Raw genomic sequence first — 23,506 nt, 5'->3', positions numbered from 1 at the left:
ACAGTTAGGTAGCAGAGACAGAGAAGTCAGGCATAACTTCAGGAAGGATGGAGGGCTGGTAGTTCAGTTAGTTCACACAGCTAAACAAAGAAAATACCCCATATTAGTAGTAAACTGAAAAAATATACACTTTATTAAAGTCACACATATAGCTGCTATAGGGTCAAAATAAGCAATTAAGGTACGCATAACACATGATGGAACTAATGTATGTTTGAAAAACAGCAGTCATTCATTAAGATACAATGCACCCCTACTAGTAACAGGGAAATCTACTATACAATTATAGGCACACTGCATACAGTCAGTGTAAGAAGGAGAGGAGACAAGGGGATGTAGAGGCTGTAAAACATTGTATTCATACAGTCTATATTCATGTTGCCAAACAATTATCACAATATTAATCATGTAGCATATTGTGCCATGATTGTTCAAAATGCACATTATACATCAACATATAGGCATACAGTGATGCAAGGCAGAACATCGATAACCATACCCATAGGGCAACAAAAGGCAAGAACACACGTACGTGTAGTATTGCGTTACATTACGCTCATAGGAAAAAAGATACAGTATAACCTTGCAGTAACAAAACATAACCACGTACTTCACATTGACAGGAGAAGAATTCAATACTTTCATATACATTTAAAATGAGGGACACATGCTAAAAAGTGCTGTCTTTGGCCTAAGCCTCACTGGACTCAGGATGAGTGCAAGGCAAAAGGTCAGAGGCAGGTAAGTACCTGTAAAGTAATTTACAGGAGAATTTAAGGTTAGTTCTGTAAAGTTAGTAAATACAGGACAAAGTCAGTTGGTAGTTCTGTAGTTGTGGTAAAAAACAATATAAGTCCCAGTTCTAAGCCAATGTTCAACGATAGCTGCAACCCATCCCAGGGAACACCAAAGAAGCCCCCATCCTCCTGCCCCCAAAGAGATCCAGAGCCAGAGTTGCGAACCAGCAGTCCCAGGAAGAGATGTAGCCAAGCAGGATTTAGCCTCCAATGCAAGACAATGGGAAAATACTGTTAAAGCACACCTATAAGAAACTTCTTCAATGGGGACCACTGAGGGCAAGTATTGACATAAGCCACCAACCTAGGGCCCAGAAGGTAAGTACTGATGGTTGTTGTACCCAAGAATACAGTTCCAGTAAGGTGAATCAACCCGGTAAGTACAGCTCTTCTTTTGCAGGTCGATTAAAGGATCCCAACACCCAGGGACTTGAACCTCAAATCAACGACTACCAAGACGGGCAAAAAGAACAAATTGCACTTCCTTGGAGAGGGAGCCGTCAGCCAGAGGTGAAAGGATTGATGAGGTGGCTGCAGGAGGACAGGCAAATCTGGCAAAGCAGGTTCAGGTGGCGTAATATACAAAGGAAGTCAGCCGAACGGCAGATGGTTCATAAAGGCAGTCTCCAATGGTGGTGACCCAGGACGGCCCAGACGAGCAGTCTCCAATGGTGGTGACTCAGGATGGCCCAGGCGAGCAGAAGTGGGGGGTATATGAGCCCAACAGCTTTCAGGAGACGACAGCTTCCAACACTAAGGCGGAACAACCATGCGTTACATGGGAAGTGGCAGTGAAAGGGCCTGGAAACCAGTTCCGGTAGGGAAGGTCTGATCCAGCCAGAGAGGAGGATCAACAAAGAGAACATGCCAGGTATAGGAGGAATGTCCAGCAGCCAAAAATCAGAACCAGAGCTAAGCCTATGTCAGAGGGTCCAGTTGGTAAGGTCAGATCTGCTCCTCAAAATGCAGCAATGGTTCAAAACAAACAAATACAGCAGGTAAGAAAACCTATTTTTCTCGCAAATTCTAGCAGAGTTGAGTGTAAGCACAGGCTCTCCCCTTAGATAACCAAAAAAAAAAAAAAATGGGACTAGGCTAAGATGGCCCACCAATCACACAAGGGGGCTACTAACAAAGGTTTTGTCCGCCATCTAACCAGGTTGGCCCCAAAAACTGCCAACTCCCAGGACCACCACAACAGAAAGTGTGATGGCCAGCACAGTGCCAGGAACTGACCTAGACCAGTTCATACCACCACAGAGAGTGCATTACTGACCTCAAAGTGAGCCCATGTGTGCACATCTGCAATTTAAGGCCCGCCTCATAGAACTTAAAAAAAGACATTGGCACTGAGTGGCTACCACAGAGTTACAATGGGCTACCAATGCAGTACATCGGCTTGCATTCCTGTTGGGTGATATAATCACTGTTGGATAAAATTAGGTCCTTAAAAAGCAGCATTGGTCTAGGAGCATAGTGGGCTACCAATGTCTAAATGGATTGCAGTGACAGGGGGACTTCAGGCGGTAGAAGCCCCTCTGACTACGAAAAGAGGTCAAAGATCCAAAATGAGAAGATGGGGGAAAAGCAAAAAGGTTAAGCTGACCCTGAAAAGGGTCAGCAAAAACTCCCAAAATTAAATTGCTTCCCAATCCAAAGGTTGCTATAAGGGACGAGTTAGCTACTGTAGGTTACAAAGTGCTGTCTTTGTCATAAAACATCTGTTACAAAATCGGCTTCTAAAGTCTAGGAATAGATGAAGTAGACGATTTATTCCAATTCTACTATCTTTGCAACCATGGAAGGCTTCGCTCAGAGTAATGTGTACATTGGGATGAATAACCACTGAAGGAGGATTTTAGCCAGTTGCATAGTGTCTAAAATGTAAAGCATCACATCTTGTCAAAGCAAACGCATGTACCCAGAATTATTAATATGGAGACAGACATATTTTAACCCCAGGGGTTGGTTTGCAGCCGGATCCAGAGTTAGAAATAGTTACAAAAGAGGTAACACAATATGGGGATCTTACTAAGAAAGATCGCCCTCAAAAACACAGCTTGCCAAACTCCATCTCATGCGCCACTCCTGGCCAAGTCACCCCACACACCATGTACTTCAGCCCACACAATCCTGAGACCACATCCTCTTAAGCCCAGCCTCCTTTGCAGTTTGTGCCCCGTAGGTTCTACAGTTACCTGCTCCTCAGGCAGATTTCCATCATCCTCGAGGATCTGGAAGAGCTCCCCCTCAGCATAGTCGGTAACAACTACCACCTGTATAGAGGAAATGCAAACAAAGTATTTAGGCAAACGACATGGGGAAGCTGGTGATTAGGACAAGTAAGGACATCATTGGGAGTAAAGTCCACTGGCACGAGGCACCAACTGCCTCCAAAATGGGAACTCTCGAGTAATGCAAAAGTTCTAGGGGACATTCTAGGGAGATTTGGGGGACATATCAAAGCCCCACTGCTTGAAGTACAAAGAGCACTGTAGATGGGGAGGAGTAGCCAGCATTTAATTGTCAAAAATCAGATGGCCCTCAACCAGTGAGGTGCTGAAATCCTGATAGTGATGCAGCCTCGAAAGAGAATACAGGGAGGAAAAAAGGTCACAAGCAGGACCGAATATCACAGGAGATTTTGTTTCCTCCGTCAGGCTCTACAAAACTGCAGAAGGAAGGATCTCAGGGAGAAAGAGGAGTGGACAACATGTGTTTGAGTCCTTCAGGTACACAACATTTGTGGGCTTCAGGTGCAAGTATTTGTGTGGGAGGTATAGGGCAGGCAAAGAAGGTGGAAGATTACACACTCCACTTCTCAGCCGCCAAGGTTTCCAGCATGCAGATGGTGAGAGAAGGACGTTGTAGGATAGCATTACATTTAAGGGGAGGGGGAGGTTGTGTTCTCTTGAGTAAAATGAGAGCATAGAGTCTCTAACCATCGATGGTACTACAGTCCCCTTGGCTCATACGCTGCTGTTCTGCAGGTGTGGGGACGGGTGGCAGGGAAGGGTCACATGACTGTATTGAAGCTATCCTGCATGCAGATGGCTTTGGAGTGCTGAGGAGTGAAGGACCACCTACCTCCTTGTCGGTCTCAAAGCTGTCCAGCATACGGATGATGTTGGGGTGTCGTAGGCCCCTCATGATGTCAATTTCCCTCACCAGGTTCTTCAGTTCCTTCTCTAACCGGCCGACTTTAGGGATGAACTTTAGAGCCACAACCTTAAACAAAAAAAAGCAAGGTTAGCAGTCATATCTCACAGTCACATTTACCTGTGACCTCACATTGGTAGAGTCCTTCAGTTGCACATGCCATCTTTCCCCTGACCTTTCAAAATATGAGAAACAAAAAAAAAAGTCTATGAACTTGGAGAGAAAAATGTAAACAGCCCGTTACCTGGCAGGGCTGTGGCCAAAAGAGGTGGGGATCACAAATGCATGTGGGGAGGCCCACTATAGCCTCCCAAGAGATCTCTTGGATGTGTGCATCTCTGGAGAGTACAATGGCTGGCAGAAAATACATGGATATTGACAGGTGCAGGCCATGCATGCCAGAGGGAACAATGCTTGACTCTCAAAAATATCCCTCTTGCAATGTGCGTCGTAGAATGCCCATCCCAACAACTACATTAGATGACATTTGCTCACACCGAGTTTCCAATGAGTTTAGGTAGAATTGGAAGAGCATGCACGGTATGAAAATTATCGAAGACTCAGTAGCTAAATACTTGGAACCAATGTAGCCTATAATTTAAATTAAATTTGGTCGAGAGCTTAGGGACAGAGTTGGTGCTGGTATGTAGGAGCACTTTTTTGGTTTCTTTTTAAAAGTCTTTATTGTATTTGCTTTAGAATTTTTGAGAATACAATTGGCTTTAGAAATGTTCTGTTCTAAAGCCAGAGACACAAACATTAGCCACTTAAACTTTGAATTTCGAAAGGCATAATTTGGGAGGTCAATAAATCACGAGAGGTGAAAGTATCCATGGAGGAAGTGCTTCCATGATACAAAACGCCAGAAAAGAAACCTCCTGTGCCATCAGGCACTCAATTGTATCTTTTGCCAAATGGGGTAGTAACAGAGTGATTGCTGCAGTTTACCAATGTAATGTACGGCAACCTTGCGCTCTAAATGATTCTGGACCACATGGACATATTTTCAATGCGAACAATAGGGCCTTCTATTGCAGCATGCTTATGTGCTAGTATGAATCTGACTAGATCCACAAAGCTGTAGCGAGAATTCATCTGTACAATTATTTTTAGCTTGACATTACCTCAGACATGTGCAATGACGACAACAGTGGAGTGTGTCTGTGTGTGTGAGCGAGAGAGAGGCCGCGTGAGAGAGTTTGCTTTTGTTGGTTGGATTCCTTTCTGTAGGGATGCTTCCCAGTCTCATATAGTGAATGACATAAGTGAGAACCTGGGAGGAGTCTATTCTATAAGAATATTCACAAGCACATGAAAGTGCCTAAATGCAAGTCAGATTGATCTCATCTGTGTGTATAATTGTTAAATATTTTAATAAAGAAATTGAAAAAAGAAAAAGATAAGAATAAGGAAAGACTGACTGTACATGCACCGTGAGGGAGAATGAGGTTATGTGAGAGTGCCAGCATATATTTCTAGTCGTTTCATCATATATTATTAATTTTTTATTTATAAAGAGGGAACAACAATGCCCTTTTGATTAAAAAAGAACGTACAATTGACAAGATAGCAGATTTGACGAGAAGCAGTGAACTTCAGCTGTGTTAGGGATGTCACCATGATGGATTAAGTGCTAGAGTGGAGGCAGAGAAAGTGAGGGGCAGATGTAGGTTAGTGGTGAGGGAAAAATGTTAATTTGAAGGTAGATGAGGTAGGTTGAGAGGGTTATTCAGAAGCAAATGGGTAGGCTTTCAGTTAGATTTTTAACAAAATCAGTGTGGACTATTTCACGCATGTCAGGGAGAAGAGGATTCCATGCAAGTGGAGCAAGAAGAGAACGGAAGCACAAGGGGTGGGGGGGTGGGGAGGGATGGGGGTTCTGCCACAAGGTTAGTCAAGGAGGAAGAGATTACGATAAGGCTTTTAGAGTTGTATAGATACAGTGGTGCCTTACCATAGATTTGTGAACTAGGAGAAGAAATGTAAATCTTGCCCTGTTTTACATAGTGAGCCATCCAGCCTGGTGTTGCTAAGAGGAAGTAGGTGTGAAGTGAGGAAGTTCCAAGGGTCCGAGTTGCAAAGTTAATGATCTTGTCGTGAGGACAGAAAGCCTAGATGGGGAGACCAAAGTGGATGCTGGCACAGTAGTCCCGTTTAAAAAAGACAAGAGTGGTTAAGTGATGTAAAGGTGCAGAAGGAGTAGACTGACACGTGGGTGGCATAGTTGCTATAGACTTACTTGAAATGAAAATAGACTTAATTGAAATGAAAATAAAGAGAAAAACAAACTTTTCATAATTCTAAGATGCGTTTCCCTGCCTCAGTTGAAGTACTAATGAGTCTGTCAAAATGTCTTATTAACTTAAAGAGTCCACCAACCTGTGTAAAAATGTCCCGATCTCTGTCGCTTACACTTGTGACTAACCTATTGTACCAAAGTTCTTGGTCCACGGGAATGACTCTGTCCTTCTGGACTGGCTGGCACAGTTCTGACTGAAAGTTCTCCAGCAGACAAATGGCTCCCTTTCCCAGATTCCAGCACTTTACAAACAAAAAAGAATGCCAATCCTCCAACGTGCTTTGTCACTAAGTTCAATATTTGATATCCCAGGGAGAATGACTCCCTTCCCCTGGATTCCTGGTTTGACCCTCCTAGCGGGTTTGTTTGCCAGGGGAAGGACTCCCTTCTCCTGGTCTTCGTTAGTGTTGCTTTCCTTGTTCACAACACCAGAGGGAAGGCCATTCTTCCTCTGGCTTGCCTTAGACTTTATTTTATGATTCACACCAAGGGAAATTATTTCCTTCCCCAAGCTCTACTTTACAGTTCACAACATCAAGGGGAAGTGACTCCTTTCCCCTGGCATTCTATCAGCAAGCAACGACCCAATTGTGATAAGGATACTCAACCCTGGTTTCTCTTCTTTCTCCTGGTGTACTTGGTGTACTCTCCTGCCAAGTACTGCAATGGAAAAAGGGGGTTGTAACCCTCTCTTGTGGGAGTGGGTCCCAGACCCGTACTTCTTTAAGGTTTGTTTTTGGTAGATCCGGTTCACTCTCCTGCCAGGTACTGCCACAAAGAAAACGACTTCCTTCAAGCTTTCACCATATAATTTGGGAGTAGTTTGTGACTATCCACTGTGCCGAGGAAGAGGACTTGATGCACTCTCACACTCTTGTCTATGGCTCTCATACCCAGTACCCACTCAGATTTCCTTTCTTTCCCATTACCCGTTTCCCACAAACTTATCACCGGATCTCAGCAGGTCTTGCTTTGCGCTGCTCTTCTCTGCTCTGGGTGATCCTGCGCTAGAGGAGTCGATGGACAGGTTGAAAAGTTCAGCGAGGTGGGTGGCCATTAAAGGAGCAATAGTCTTGAATAGCAAGAGGGTCTGATGGGGCACAGGAGTGGTTAGCCTTCTTCAGTAGAGATAGGACTTCTTCAGCATTAGTGAGACTGAAGTGGGAGATAGAGGCAGTGGATGATGGTAGAGTATGAGGAATGTAGAAGGTGGGAGCGTGAGGAAGGGTGGAGAGAGACGATCTAATTTTGGACGTTTTTGCAGCAAAGTATTCAGCTAGGTTATAAATGCAAGAGTGGAGTTGATAGTCATAGGTTTAGGAAAAGTGAGGAGTGAGTTTAGGATCATTGGTATCCGGCGAAGATGGTTGGAGTGACTCAATGAGGGTGAGGATGTATGGATAAAGTAGAGGGCTACTTCCGTTGGCTCTCTGGATGATTTGGACAACCTCTCTCAAGACTAAGCATGCAGCTACAAGAGTATGAATATAAGGTGCAATGTGTTCTAGGTAGACAGAACAACATTGCAGTCTTCAGATTAAGGATGTCTGTTAGAAAATAATTTCGTTTTTAACCTTTCCGTCCATTGACATCAATAAAATCCTGAGCTATTTAATATGGTTCAAACCCTGTACAGACTATTGAAGCAAGTAAAGTCTCTTTACTTTTCTTCCCTTACTCACTGCACCCATTTTGGGTGCACTAGTCAGACCGTAGGGTTACCAGTGTAAGGGGATTGAGTCCCTGTCCAAGATTTATCCATTGTTTTAAAATGGCACACATCACATTACAGTGAATTGCTGCAGGGGTACTATATATCCCTTTTGAGTGTTGGCTACGAGGTGTTGCTTTAACACCACCTATAAGCCAAAACTATTTCATTAGGGTACAGCTAAGGAGAAATGACATTTGAGGAGGAACACAAAGCTTACAAGCATTTGGTTATTTGTCCACCCATTGACTGTCCAGAACCATGATAATATCTATTGCCATTCCCACCCACTTTCTGCCCCTTCCTGCCCAAAACACATCCTCTTGGGATCTCTTTGAGCTAGCGTTATCAAGCTTCACCATTAAACTTTGTGATCAAAGTGACTGCAAGTGTTTTGCTGCAAAGGAGAACACAAGACAGCAGCATATGGTACCCAAGCAACACATAGGAATACACTATACCTTTGATATGGCATAGGGACAGCCTGTAAATACCTTCCGGCCTGGTGGAGCAGAGAGCAAACAGAGAATTACAAGTGTAGAGTACCTTGCTTGAATTTAAATCCTTGAATCAAAGTACTGGGTTGTGGATGGCCAATAGAACCAGGCCATGAACCAAAGTATCAGTTCCCAAAGTCGTCTTCCTCAGAACCACAAAAGGGGCTAATGAGTTCAGCCACAAATGTCAAAATCCTCAAAACACAAAGGTTCATCCAGAACGGGAAAAATAAATTAAAAAAGAAGCAAACCCAAAGAATCCAAAAACCAGACAGGAGATTTCCACAATAGTGTAAGCAACAACAAAGCATCTGATCACGGATAGTCGGGACGCTGTTGAAGAGCATGAAGAAATGTCCTTATTCCCATTTATGCAGCGGTTACAGTGCGTAGCAGCCTGACGTACGTTACGAGTTGCCTGGCATTCTGGGAAACATAGTTCTAGCTAGAGCCACAATGGCTTTTATCCGCCCCCAACGTCTTCTTCACTAGCTTTGGGATAACGTGCCAGTCTTATCCCATATGGGGGAGCCTGATCTGTGGCCAGCCAAGCCGGCTATGGGGATTGGGGTGGTCTTGTCCCAATCCACATTCCAGGCAGGTGATGACTGTTTTTGGCCAGGTGTCCGGCCTTCAGTTGATAACCTCTTTAGAGGTTATTTGAAATGAACATATATTGATAAGTTTGATCAAAGCCGAATGACCAATGGACTGGCACGGAAAAAGAACTGAACAAATTTGTGAATTATCTAAATAATAGACAGAATATCACATTAACAGTGACATATGAAAGAGCTAAAATATCCTTTTTCGATTTAGAAATCTGCATGGTTAACAATAACATTGAAACATCCAGCATATCAACTGAAGTGAACAGCACACTATTTGGCTCAAGCGGTCATAACAAAAAATGGACCGGTTGATGAATAGTTAAGAGCGAGAAGAAATTGTATTGAACAGAGATCCTTTCAAGAACAATGTGTGATATTGAGAAAAAGATTTGTTGATAGAGGGTACAATAAAATACCAATGAGGAAAAATAGGAATATGTTAATGTTAAAGGACATTTGTACCGCGCACTATCACCACCGTAGTGGTCCCTTGGAGCTGTGGCGGCTCTGAAAGAGGAGGGGAGGTTGAGTTAGTAGGAGGAAGCAGGAAAAGTGCAAGAGAGCAGTGATGTGCTGTTGGCGGCCTCAGCCTGGTGGGTCCGTTGGCTGGGCCTGGGGTGTTTGCGGCCGGTAGTCGTCGTGTACTGTTGTGCAAGGCTATGTGTGTTTTTGTTTTGTTGTTGCAATGTAGTGAAGTTTGTGCGGTTTGTTGTGCTGTAGGTTTTGGTTGTGTTTGGTTTGGAATTTGAGAGGTGTATGCAGAAAGGGAAATTGTTAGTAGTGTTGGTTAGTTTGCGTCTCTATCCTGAATTGAAGCGCTCGGCTTGCGTAGTCTCCCCTGTTGCGGCTCTGTCCTGATCTGGGTCTGACTGGCATACAGGTTCCATACTCCTCTAGTCCCCGCGTTTAACATGCTCTCTCATGGCTCCCCTTATCCTCCATTTAGACTCTAGTGGCCAGTGCATCTGCTAATGACAACCTCTCCGGTAGTGGGTAGATTGCCAATGTCTCATCAAACAAATGTATGTTTATCACAAAATAAAGTGTGCAAAGTAACCAAGTGATTAAAATACTAAATAAATAGTGGAAAACATTAATGTTAAAGAATTACACCAATTCATTGAAATTAAACCCACAATTGTATTTACTAAAGCTACACAATTGGGAACCTAATAGCACCAAGTGTCACCACTAATATAACAAAACAAAAAGAGTCTGGAGAACAAATACCCTGGTTGAAACGACATATGGACGTTTTTTCCACGTCTGGGGATTATCTTTTGTTAACACACAAAAATGGGTCTGGAGCACATACTGATGTATCAATGATTTACATTAGAGTCAATCTGTTGTCACAGTAACACTATCCCTACATAGAAGCACCCCCTGTCCCTGTCAGGGGATGCTCGTACTAGGTCACCCTAGGTTCGTTTTTTTAGAGTTGTTGTAGCAATTTGCATTGAACATGGTGTAGAGATAGGGAAAGCTTCCCTCCCTCTTTTCTATTAGATAGGCGGCGCACCACCGGTGACCTAGGGCGAGCATCCCCCGACATGGACAGGGTGTGCTATGTAGGGATGGTGCTGGTGAGACAACAGATTGACTCTAATAGCTATTTTGTTATAGGTGGGTGGAGCCAATACCCAGAGAGGTCTTCTAAAATACCAATAGTCCCTGACTGTGTATTTGGGACTATCTTTTGCACATTTTGAAATAATAGACAAACATTCTGTGACAGTTATAATAGAACTTTGGGAATTGGACAACTAAGAACTGTAAGAGCACTTTTCTGTGTATGTGATTACATGCATCTACAATAAAATATATATTATAGGAAGCACCATCAGTCCATTTAAAACCCAAATGTATGAACATATGATATCAATACGGCTCAAGGACATGCGACAACTATTAGTCTTACACTGGACGATGAAATACAATGGAGAAGACTTAGAAGCACTTCGATTCAGTGGAAAGAGGAAAATTGCTGGGGGCAAAAGAGGAGACGACTGCGAAAAAGCACTACAACAACAAGCAAACATAATATTTTTTCTTTTGCAGTGTAATTGTAGGACTCAACACAGACCATGAATTACAATTCTTTTGTGATGAAATTCACATGACCATTTGCTCAATTCTCCCACCTTTATAACAAAATGCAATGGCGTTCTAGTGCATCACTGGGAGAATACATTGGTTTTTTTAATGAATTGAGGAAAGGGTGGGGACAAAGCTTTTAGCATTATAATGACACTGTTTAAAGTACTATAAATCTTAAGAAAAATATTCATTAAGATATATAAATAATTGATAGGCAAACATCCTATGCAATATGATGTAGTAGCATAATTGGTTCATTATGTTTAAATAAGGGTAGGTCAATGTAACAATGAGAACATCAATAGTACATCTGAAAAACAAAACGGCACTAAGTAAAAAAGGACAAAGGAAAAATATAAGAAAAAAAGCAATTCATCCTAAATGATGAATCAAACACATGAGCTTCCACCATTCCAAGATGGAGGCATCAAGGTAAGAGCAGATGAGAATTCAAATTAATCATCTTTCGATGTCTAGAAGAAATATTTAAATGGGAATTCAAAATGGCATTGTGTAATATTAGCACACTTCAACCACGCAGTTATTAGGCTGCGTGGAAGCACTCATTGAGAAGGTAAAAACATTAAACCCCTGAAATCGTACCATTTTAGATATATAAAAAAGATATAATATATTTGTAGTAGTGGAATGTTTAGGAAGTAGTTAATGCTGAGGAAGAGTGTGCTACGAATATTTGATGATATTAGGATATGATGGATATAGAACAAAGAAATTTGAATGATTGGACAACTATATATATTATAGCTGATGTACACAGAAATATCACTTTTGATCTCCATTCTCCAATAGGCAATGAAGAAATAATCAGGATACATGAAATATAGGACGAAAGAACATGGCACACTAAAATAAGGCATGATTAGGAGATCGAATTAGAAAAATGCATACATATTAAATCTTCATGTTCTTAACTAACAAGTGCATTGTTGGTTGTTTCGCGGTGTCCTTAATCAAACAAACACATAACATAAGAAAAAACAAGATGGTTCATCAAACTTACATTCAGTGAAAACTGCTTTAAATGTAATGTGACGAATCCTATGATGTCGTCCATTCTCCTCGAGGGGGAGACCATTCTAGATCCAGCTGCATGTGCCTGCCGGACCCTGTGCCCTGTGCGGGGGGTCACCACAACAGCTCACCACACCTGGAGTTTCCTGGGGGTCATCCAACATCCAAGAGGAGTGGCAAGGAAGGAGGGGTGGGGACGTTGAAGGAGTCAGCCTTTATCCTCCTTTGCCCAGTCGGGCTGAGTGGGTCATCAGAACCGTAAGAGTTGCAAGACCAGAAACAGATACGTGAAGTTGTCACTGCACGTGTGACCCTAGGACCACCAGCACCAGAACCAAAGATGTGAGTAGTTGTCCCCCAATGGCCCTCACTTACCTATAGGCATGGATTCCTTTGATCAGAGTTAAAGAGTCTCCGGTTCTTACAATTACCACATTCATTCCTATGCACATTGAATCCCACACCTGCAGGTACCTGGTCCTGACTTTTGGGGGTGGAACCTAAATCTGAGCATCTTGTCTGGGGTCCCATTAGATAACTAGGATAGGTAGCTGTTCCTACTCTACCCAGGACTTTACCAGATTATGAAAGTTCATAATCTAAATCATTGACTTTTTTTTGTATTCAGCATTTCTGTTAAAATATAAACTTTTGCTTTAATTGATCATTTCCGAACATAAGCCAAGAGATAATACCATGCTCTTTTCATTTATTCCACGTCTCGGTGAGTCCAACTGATTTGGGCTTTTAACAGTCTCATGCAATACGTTCCAGTCCTTCACATTCTCAGTCCGTTCTCTTGGCTTTATTTGATGACAATTTGCCCATAATCCTGGGAATGGTTCAGTGGTACAGACTCACATTTGTTGACAAATATTGCCTTTAAGAAGGCTCCCAATGCCCTCGATATTTTGGGGTTGGAGGCCCTGCATATGGACTCCCACCAGAGAATGGCGCTAAAGCTGCATCAGCCTTCTAGTTTGTCGAATAGAAGTCTAGTTCTTTCCAGTGTTAGCTCTGTGCAAAAGAGAATCAGATGTTGTAATGATTCCTCTCGGAGTCCACAGTTGGTGTCTGTTGTCACACCGTATTTGTACAGATTCACTTTTGTTCTTAGAATGTTCAACCTGAACCTCAAGATTAGATCTCTGTGTTTTTGATTAGGTGATTTTTTGAGGTATTCCGGGATAATGACAGGGAGACCAGTCAGAGTTTTTTTTAAAGAGTGTATGCCTTGGACATGGATCGTTTTGCTTCTGTTTCTGTCCAGTCTGTGGCAGTGAGTAAGATCTTTATTCTCTTTGGATTGTCGCATAATGTTTGCACCTTCATGTCAAGGAACATCAGGATCTCCATGCATTTATCTCTCCAGGTTTGCAGGGGCCAAAAGATGGATTCCTTGTCTTCGGGTTTAATGCGGGGGGGGTGGCAAGAAGGAAGTTCCAGTTTGCAGAAGGTAGTCAATGCCTTCTAGATAATTCTGGAATACAGTTAACAGAGGCCTAATTCATGCCCAATGACCGCCATCGGTACGGATTTTGGCAATCTTAGGATTCTTTTCCAGTATGCTCCTTCAAGATTTTGCCATGTTTCCCAGTGTAGGCCCAACCCCGCTTCACCAGCGTAGGTCATCGTAGGCACCACCTTCAGGTTATAAAAGTGTATAACCGGTTGTAGTGAAAATTTGCTGTACTTTCTCTTTATGATGAGATCTTGGGCGGTGAGTTGATTCATTTTCATCTTTAAGTTGTCAGTCCAGGGTTTTTCACCTTGGTCGGCACTGACTATCATACCCAGATACTTTGTTGTTGTTGATACAGGTATTTTCTTGTTGCCCAGGCACCATCTGAAGGATCTTTATAGTTTTGTCTGGGTTTTTTTGATTATCAAGATTTCAGATTTGTTAATATTTACTCTTTGATCATTTTGTTCTGTGTAGGTCTGGAGCGCATTCAATTTTTGCTGCAGGCCTACAGGTGTTCTAGTCAGAAATACAAGGTCATCTGCATATATCAGATGACCCACCAGACAACCATTGATTCTTGGGGAGCAATATCTAGTGGGCTCCAGTGAGTCTTTCATGTCCATGATGTAATAGTTGTATAGTATAGACATTAAGGGACACCCTTGTTTGAGACCCCTTCTGGTGGGTATTTCCCTGGTTAAATTGCCTGTTTGATCAAGCCTGACCTGGAGCGATGTTTCAGTGTGAAGGACTGAAATTGCTGCCATTAGATCTTCTGGGCAGCCTTTTTTGCGTAGTTTTGATGACAGTATGTCTCAGTATTTGTCAAAAGCTGCTTCCAAGTCAATGAAGGCAAGAAATAGATTTTCATTTTCCTTTAGGGTCTTCGTTTTAAGAAGGCTAATCAGAAGAAAAATGTACGCCACAATCTACTTGCTCTACAAATCCGGATTGTCTTGGGTCAAAGTTGCCAGATTTTATTATCCATTCCTTTAGATGTTCAAGTAGGATGCCTGCATATATTTTTCCAAGTACGTCCAGAAGTGAGATTGGTCGATATTTTCCTGGTTTCGATCTATCCCCCTTCTTAAAGATTGGTACCACTACCACGCGTTTCAATGACGCAGATTGATCTTGACTGATTAATTCTGTTGAATGGATCAAAGCAGAAGTCCACCCACAGGTCTGGATTTGATTTTAGCATGACACTGGACATGCCGTCAGGACCTGGGGCCCTTGAGGTACTTGCTTTGGCTATAATGAGCTTTATTTCATTTGTGTCGATGTCTATGGACCAGGATTTGGCTTCTTGCTTTTTCCTGGTATTTGTGTTTAAGGGATTTTTTTTGGGCCACACATTGACTCAAAATGCTCTGTCCATTGAGTTTCCTGGATTGGATTTAACTCTGCATGACGTTCGAGCATTAAAAATCAAGATGTCAGATCCTGTAAACAAGATAATTATATTAAATAGACAACAAATAATTGAATTGCTTACCCACATAGTCCAACTGAGAATTATCTCCTCCAAGGATCTCATAATTGTAGACCAGGAGGTGTCCTTCAGTAAAGTCATCACCAACCTATGGTGTTCTGACTTAGCGACCCATGAATATATACTAAGCCATAGTGAGAAATGTGAAAGGCTGGGATACTCATGCAGAGAAACCACTATGTGTACAACAAAAAATGCAGTTAGAAGGACACAAGAGGAGCTGCGAGAAATAATAAATCAGTACTAGAGACCAGGTTGATTAAAACTAGCCAAGTCCCTGCAAAAGAGAGTCTAATTCCAGCTAAAAAACAGTGTCACAATAATAACGGAAAGAGAAACAGTTTTGATCCTGATGGGTATTGGCAATGGCTTCCAGTAGCATTTAAGCCACACTTCGAGAATCAATCCTGATGAAAGGCATATTATTCTATCCTGGAACACAAGAGGTAACTCGCATCATACAAGTGATAAGGGGCTCCTAGCCAATATTGATAAATTATGTATAGTAGGCTTACAGGAAACATGGCTTGCAAACAACTGTGATATAGATGGCAGGAGTACTTATCAAAGCCAGCCAACATATTGGGCCTAGAGGGAGACCAAAAGTCGGTCTTCTTACCACGATTAAACATCCTTGGATAGGAAGAAATACACAATGGTCTACCTCAATGGTCCTTGCGATAGTCATAGAATGTAACCTTTCATAAGTACCGACCTTCAGGTTAGTAAACGTATATAATTCCCCGAATGCTACTTTTAATAACGCTAATATAGCAACAATAGTGAGAATTTTTTTTTTTATTTGGTTTTTATTAGGTTTTAACACAACAATTTCTCAATGGAAAAGAAACAAAAGAAAAAGTTACATATGGATTCATAGGCATTAAACAGGTGGAAATAAAACCAGAAATCAAGGCACAATTTCGTAACCATGAACCAAACTGAATAACAATGAAAACCTTTTACTTGGATCCCTCGTTTTCTTCATTCTCTTACACTTTCCCCCCACCCCTCACCCCCCATGGACTATGAAGTCGTGTTACCAAGGAGTCGTGCTTGTATGGTCATGTGGTCATTGTCACAGCTTGAAACTTTTTCGATGTCATGTGTGCAGGGGCTCTCCATAGGGAGGGCTTCCTATACTATCTTGATTTGGATGTCGTCTGGTCGGTAGTATGGGGACAGGATCAAAGCAGAGGGCGGAGGGGGGACAGCATCAAGAGGGGAGGGACCAATTCGAGCCACACGGACATTGGACCATGTCCCCACTAGGGTGGGTGTTTGGATAAAAAAAAATAAAAAAAAAAACACTAAATCGGACCACAGGGTCTCACACTGTTTTGCTCTGCCGTGGAGTGAGGCTGTGATTTTTTCCATGGTGCCTATGTTCATTACAATGTTTATCCATTCAGTCTCATTTGGGGTCATAGCTGATTTCCACTTGGTGGCTATTAAGGCTCGGGCTGCAAGCAAGAGATGGGGGGCCAAGCCTTGTACTCTCTTCCACTAATCGTCTATTTTCTCTAGACCGAAAAGGACTAGATGAGGGTCCGCTGTTCTCTGAATCCCATCCAAGTGTCTAATCCACCCCAAGACCTCATCCCAATAGATCTTAATCTTAGGGCATCCCCACCACATGTGCCAATAGTCCGCAACTTGTCCACATTCACGCCAACAGAGAGGGGGGGGGGGAATGACTGGTACATTTTGGATAGTCTATAGTGGTCATACTGCCAGCGATGCAAAGGTTTGATGGAATGGAGCTTGTATTGGCACAATATGGATGTGCACGTTGCCATGTGGCACATATTATCCCACATGTCATCATCTATTTCTAGGCCCATGTCTTTCTCCCAACGCGTCCTGAGATTAAGTGTGTTCCCTCCACCCGCTTCTACGAGTAATTTATACATGGCGGAAATCAGGCATTTCCTGTCTTTTTTGGAGTCCAAGAGCTTTTTGAAGGGGGCGAGTTCTCTACTAAGTTTTGCCTTCCATGCCGCCTTCGTTAGGACCCTTTTGATCTGTAGGTATTGGAAGGTGGATAGTACGCCTATATTAAGGGCCTCTGTCAGTTCCGGGAGAGTGATGAAGGAATCACATCAGAGGATCTGTCCTACCCTCTCTAGTCCCGCCTCATATCACGCCTGGAATCTTTCAACATTGGGGACGTAGTTATTAATGCCCGGGGACCACAGGTGACTCAAGGGGGACGGCCACGTCGTGATTTCTCTCATCTCTGGACCCTCTCTCCATATTTCCCATAAGGTGGCAAAGAGCGGATGCTCACTTGTCCTCCTCAAGACTCTTTTTCTTGGGGACCATAGCCACTCCGAGAGTGTTGCTGGGTCTAGATAGTGGTTGTCCGTAGCTATCCACGGAGGCTCTTTATGGTTGCGTAAGTGAGGGATGAGCATTTGAAGTTGAGCCACAACATAGTACTACTTAAGATCGGGAAGGCCTAACCCTCCTTTGTCTTTGGGCAGTGTCAATATGCGGTAGGCGATTCTGGCTTTCTTCCCCTGCCACAAAAACTTTAGGGTTGCTTTTAGGACCTCGGCGAAGTATTGTTCCGGAATTTTAATGGGGAGCATCTGAAAGGGATAGAGGAACCTCGGGAGGCGTGTCTATAGCATTAAGTCTGACAAGCCACGAGATGGTTAGTTTGTCCCACCTGGCTAGGTCTGCATGGAATCTCGCAAGGAGTTTTGGGAAATTTGCCTCGTATAGGGTGTCTATTCGTTTCGTAATTTGAATCCCCAAATATTGCATAGCGTCATGTTCTAACGTCAATCCAAGGGAGGAATATTTTGTTTCATTCGCCTCTGGTGTGCCCTGGAGGGGGAACAGTATGGATCTAGATCGATTGACCTTAAACCCTGATAACTGGCCATATTCCTCAAGGAGAGATTTAACTCGTAGGATGGATCTGGGGGGATTGACCACATAAAGGAGTATATCGTCAGCATATAATGCCAGTTTGTGTTCAGTGTGACCCAGGTGTATCCCTTCTATGCTGGGATACAATCGTATTTTATGCGCCAGGGGTGCAAGCGATAGGGCAAACAAGATGGCCGATAATGGACATCCCTGTCGGGTTCCTTGCTTCAATCGGAACCACCTAGAACATGTCCCATTTACAAATACTGAAGCTGTGGGCCTCAAGTAAACTGCCTGGATTCCCTTCCTAAGTTTAGGGCCCATACCAATCTTGCGAAGGACTCCCATCAGGAAGTCCCAGTCAACCCTATCGAACGCTTTTTCTGCATCGATGGAAAATAATGAAGGATCAGTATCCAGGTTGTGAGAGGCATGTATCAGGTGCAGGGTCTTACGCATGGTGTCTGCACCCTGGCGGCCCAATATAAAGCCAACTTGGTCGGGGTGGATGAGGCGGGGCATGAATGACTCAATTCTAGCAGCCAGGACCCTTGTGTATATCTTCGCGTCTAGATTGATCAGGGAAATGGGGCGATATGATCCACATTTTTTGGGGTCTCTCCCCTCTTTCGGGATGACAGTTATGAGTGCTTTAACGAATAAGTCTGGAGGTTTCCCGGTCTCTAGGATTTCATTAAATAAGTCCGCTAGGAAGGGTGTAAGCTGGGTGGCAAATGTCTTGTAAAAACCTGCAGTGTACACATCTTCGCCCGGGGATTTACCCAGTGTTAATCGTTTTATGGCCGCCTGGATCTCCTCCTCAGTTATGGGGGTGTCTAGGGCCTCTGATTCAGTGGGCAACAGTTTGGGCATATCGATGTCAGACAAGTAGGAGCGAATACCGGACTAATCCGGTACCGTCTCTGGGGTGTACAGAGCTTCATAAAAGTCTGCAAAGGCTTTGGGAATGGTGGTGCTAGTTATCAGGGTGTTGGGGCCTCCATCAACTATTTCCTGCACTCTGCGTTCTGCCTTTTGTGCTCGCAGCCTGGCCGCCAGCAACACATCCGCCTTGTCCCCTTTCTCATAAAACTTTTGTTTAAGGAAGAGGAGTTTGCGAGTTATTTTATCATGTTCCAGGTGACGGAGCTCCTCTCTTTTTGTCCGCGCTTGGCAGGCTTTTTCATGGTTTAGCACATCCCCGTCCCTCGCCTCATTTTCTAGTTGGGTGATTTCCTTGCGGAGTCTGTTTTCGATCAAAGCCTTCTCTCTTTTCTTTTTGGCTCCCTCCCTTATAAGGATTCCCCTCCAGGTCGCCTTGCCCGCATCCCAGACCCCTTGTCTAGAAACCTCCCCAGTATCATTCAATCGAAAGTATTCGGCGATCTCCGTTTCCATTTCCAGTTTAAATACAGGGTCTTTCCATAGGTTTTCATTGCATCTCCAATTCCTACCTCTAACTGGCAAGGACTCCCATACCATGTCAGCAATCACCATTTCATGATCAGACCATGTGATTGCTGTGATTTCTGAGTGTGAGGTCGTACCGAATAAGTCCCTTGAGAAATAGAGGTGGTCGATGCGGGTGAGGGTGTTGTGTGGGGCTGAAAAAAAAGGTGTAAGCTTTCTCTGTAGGGTGCATTTGTCTTCACACATTAGTCAGTCCATAGAGTTCCATCAATGACCTGAATTGTGCGTGATCTCCTCCAAGTTTTACGCGCGTTTCTTGATTACCAGGTTTCCAATCAAGTGTGGGATCTGCCCATATATTAAAATCTCCCCCAAGGATGACATGACCTGTTGATTCTAACAATCTTGGGAATTGTTTTGGAGAGAAATCTAACTTGCCCTACATTGGGGGAATAAATCGTGGCAATCGTAGTGGATACATTCCCAATGGTCCCCGCAACCAGTAGGGCACGACCCTCCACATCTGACCAGACCTTTGTGATCTTGAAGTCCAACCCCTTCCTATCGAGGATTCCCACTTCCCCCCCACCCCCCAACGGTCCCGAGCCCCAAAATTCCATCCCGGAACGCCTCCCCAGGACCACCCTCTCCTCTCCTTTCATATATTTAGTCTCCTGCAATAGAAGGATGTCAATTTTTGATCTGCGAAATTCTCTGTAGACAAGTGATCTTTTTGTTGGTGAATTAAGACCTTTGACATTTAACGTACCCACCCTTATGGCACCCCTGCAATATCATTCAGCGGTCATCATAACGACGGGATCTAGGACCATCCATATTTTCTGACCGTTGTAACTCACTTCATTGGTATCGAAACAACCACATGATCGTTGCACTGCTCATAGTTCTTAAGTTTACATTTGATTCAACACGCGCCCCAGTCCTCCGACCCCTCACCCCCTTCCCTCCCACTACCTGAGTTTGGTGGCGTCCGATCGGGCCGAGTTAGCTTCACTCTCCCTGGACCGAACCACCAGTGGAGACCATTACCTCACAGTCCCCTCGTAGAGTAAACATCAAAATAACTAATGTGCCCCCAAGAACATCCCCCCAGAGTGAGCTCAATACCGCAACATGAGTGGAAGTCTCTATCACATTTCACCCAAAAAAAAAAAAAAAGAAAAAAAAAAAAGGCAACCATGTTGTCCTTTTATCAAATGTCAGTTCAAGCAAAGAGTGGAATGGGGTGCAGACTCTTATGCACAGTTATTTGACTTCTGAGTGACAAGGTACGTTCTTCATTAGTCAATGTACTGGGTTTGCTTATCTCTCCAGTTTGCCGCTTGCGATTTTGCCGCTTCTGATTTTCCGATGTCCCATTTACTTTGCTGTTCTTTTTTGGCGGCTCAGACTCTCTTGGGTTCAGTTCAGTTTCCCCATGTGTGGACGCTCCTCTCACACATAAGCTATTTGATGTTGTGGGGTTTAAGTTTGCAGATGAATCTGTTATGTAACTGATACTTTGAATTGCTGAATGCGCTGGTGCTCCCCATTGTTCATCTTCTGTTAAAGACAGGACGTTCTCTGGCGAGACAAGCACAAGCATGGACTGTCTTTTCTCACTTGTCAATCCTGGAGCACCCAGATGCTACCAAAAGGTAAGCATCTGAGAGATCATGCCATGAGTTTTCCACATTTTCTGATGTAACAGTTGGTTTTTGTGCATTTGTTGCATCTAATAGTGTTGCTATTCAGGTGCTAGTTTATTTTGGTTTAAAATGCCATCTGGGGGACTTAGCCTCAGAAAATGATTTGGAGCGCTGTTTTGTTTGCAAAGCGCTCTGTTTTTTTTAACGTGCAAGGGCCAGTTCACTTGTATGAGGTAGAATTCCTGTGTTCCTGCACTTTGATTTAACTTAACATTCTGAGCCTTGTCGTGTTATGCTCAGAGAGTGAGTCATAGTCTGCTCATGTGGTGGAGTCGTCAGGGCTTTACCGTTAAAATCGCGTTTCTGCCCTGGTAAATTTACATCGTTTAAGGTAGAGGAGGCTTCTGTTTCTTTAGGTGAGCCTACTGTTTTGTCGGAAAAAGATAGTTTGTTGTAGCACTCCTCATCTATCTCCAAGGATGAGGCTTGCGCGGATACTCTACAAGTGTTTCTGCTACCGATCTGTGTGGGCAGCGTGGTAACGCAGCAACCCTCCACCTCCCCTGCCACTGTGTTGTCATTCTGAATTATTGTGTCATGCGGGAGGGAGAGTTTGTTGTGAGCACTACTAGGGACATGCGCGAGGTGGGCCGGGGGGACATCGTGGGGGGCGTGTTTTTGTGGAGGATGGGAAACAGTACCTTTCCAATCTTTCAGAATGAAAGATATTGATTAATGTTGGGTTGCAAGTCCTTCCCAAACTCCAGCTTCCACGGCATTGCGTAGTCCTTCCTGGAGCAGCGTCTTCACTTGGCTGCATGTTCGTGGAAGGAGCTTCGAATTGAGCAGCGGTTGTTGCTCCATGGCACCGAAAGCACCCTCTGCCAACACTCTGTGACGCGAGTGGGGGTTTTAGCAGATTAGTCCCACCTTCAGATAGAAGCCACTGTATAAACACTGCAATGTTAGTGTTACTGCTGCTGCACATACAAATTCCAGATACCGTTAGAATCTCAGAGTCTCCTGCTGGCTGCCACACTCTGCCAACACTCCGCCATTGACTATTGCATTGCGCTCTGTGTAACTATGTGGGAAAGTACATTAAGTAAAGCTACTTACCTGGAACATTGCTCTGCACTTTCCTTTGGCGACAGAATGACTAGGTTTAGTTGTGGTGCTACCTTTTAATTTCAAAAAGGCATATTGTAAATGTGTCTAAAGTTAACCCCAACCCCTCCGCCCCTAAACACACTTTAGCTTTGTAGTAGTTTTAGTATCTATTTGAAATCTAAGAAGTGATGGATGTCCCAATTTCTGGATACTTCCTGTGATTTTCCATACATATACAGAGGGTTTTTAATAGCCCGTTAGTCACTATACGTCAATGCAATTATGTGTCAAATAAATATATATATTTTATATATTACACACCTATGGAAAAAAACGAGTGCAAAAAAGAATGAAGAATTTACATCCTAATGGAAATGTAACGCGTATCAATCTCATGGTACGCTAAGGTTTGGATAGACCCTTCTACGGGGGGCATTGTTAACAGTAGCATCAGCAACCATTCTGCACTCTTATAAACCAAGTAATACTCAACTTTGTCCTCAACAATAACAGTTCTCCAACTCAAGGCAATTACCCCTCGACCCTCAAGACCAGACAAATCCTCCTGCTTCACAAGAAACCAACACTGGACTCTTGACAACCTCAGCAACTACTGCCTCATCACAATTCTTCCCTTCCTAGGTAAATTCCTTATGAAAGCAGTAGCCACACAACTCCTGCAACACACTGAAGCAAATAACTTCCTTCAGTCCTACCAATCAGACTTCATACCCAGATGCAGCACAGAAAATGATCAACGATACCCTTAAAATCCTCGACAATGGCCACCCTTACCTCCTGGTACTCCTTGACGTCTCAGCAGAATTTGACACAGTAGACCACCAGACATTCACCGGAAATCTACTTCGTCACATGCGGGGGAATCAGCAAGATCATCCTCAGCTGGTTCAAATGCTACCTTGCTAATCGCCAACAATTCATACAAATGGTTTCCTCCAGATCACCAACTTTACCAATCACTGGTGAAGTCACACAAGGATCCATCCTGTAGCATGTCAACCCAATCTTTATAAAACGCTCAGCACCATCCTCGCTCCACACAACAGCCACCAATACACAGATCTACCTCAAAATATCCTCCATCGAAGACATTCACAGAATAAAGGCCTGCCTCACATTAATCCAGTTGTGGATGTTCAGTGCTTACCTGAAGCTCAAACCCTCCAAGACTGAATTCCTACTGCTGACCAACAACGCCAAACACCCTAACATCCAGGCCTGGCTCTCTGCTATAACCCACAAAGACTTCACACCACAGATGGCTACCTAC

General features: G+C 43.6%; 1 protein-coding gene across 1 annotated transcript in view; it reads right to left on the bottom strand.

Annotated features, from left to right (window-relative positions):
- The window catches only part of STK36 (serine/threonine kinase 36), a 682,518-nt gene that overhangs the window by 657,204 nt on the left and 1,808 nt on the right, over positions 1 to 23,506 (bottom strand). The window contains exons 2-3 of the mRNA XM_069651602.1: positions 3,885 to 4,025; positions 2,996 to 3,073 (exon numbers count right to left, since the gene is read on the bottom strand). Of these exons, the coding sequence (XP_069507703.1) occupies positions 2,996 to 3,073; positions 3,885 to 4,025 (219 nt within the window). The remainder of the gene's footprint in view (positions 1 to 2,995; positions 3,074 to 3,884; positions 4,026 to 23,506) is intronic.

This window comes from Ambystoma mexicanum, chromosome 3p (assembly GCF_040938575.1).
Source record: "Ambystoma mexicanum isolate Mex_15411 chromosome 3p, UKY_AmexF1_1, whole genome shotgun sequence".
Taxonomy (NCBI): Eukaryota; Metazoa; Chordata; class Amphibia; order Caudata; family Ambystomatidae; genus Ambystoma; species Ambystoma mexicanum.
Note: the sequence above shows the minus strand (reverse complement) of the source record. Positions and strands in the feature narration are given on the sequence as shown.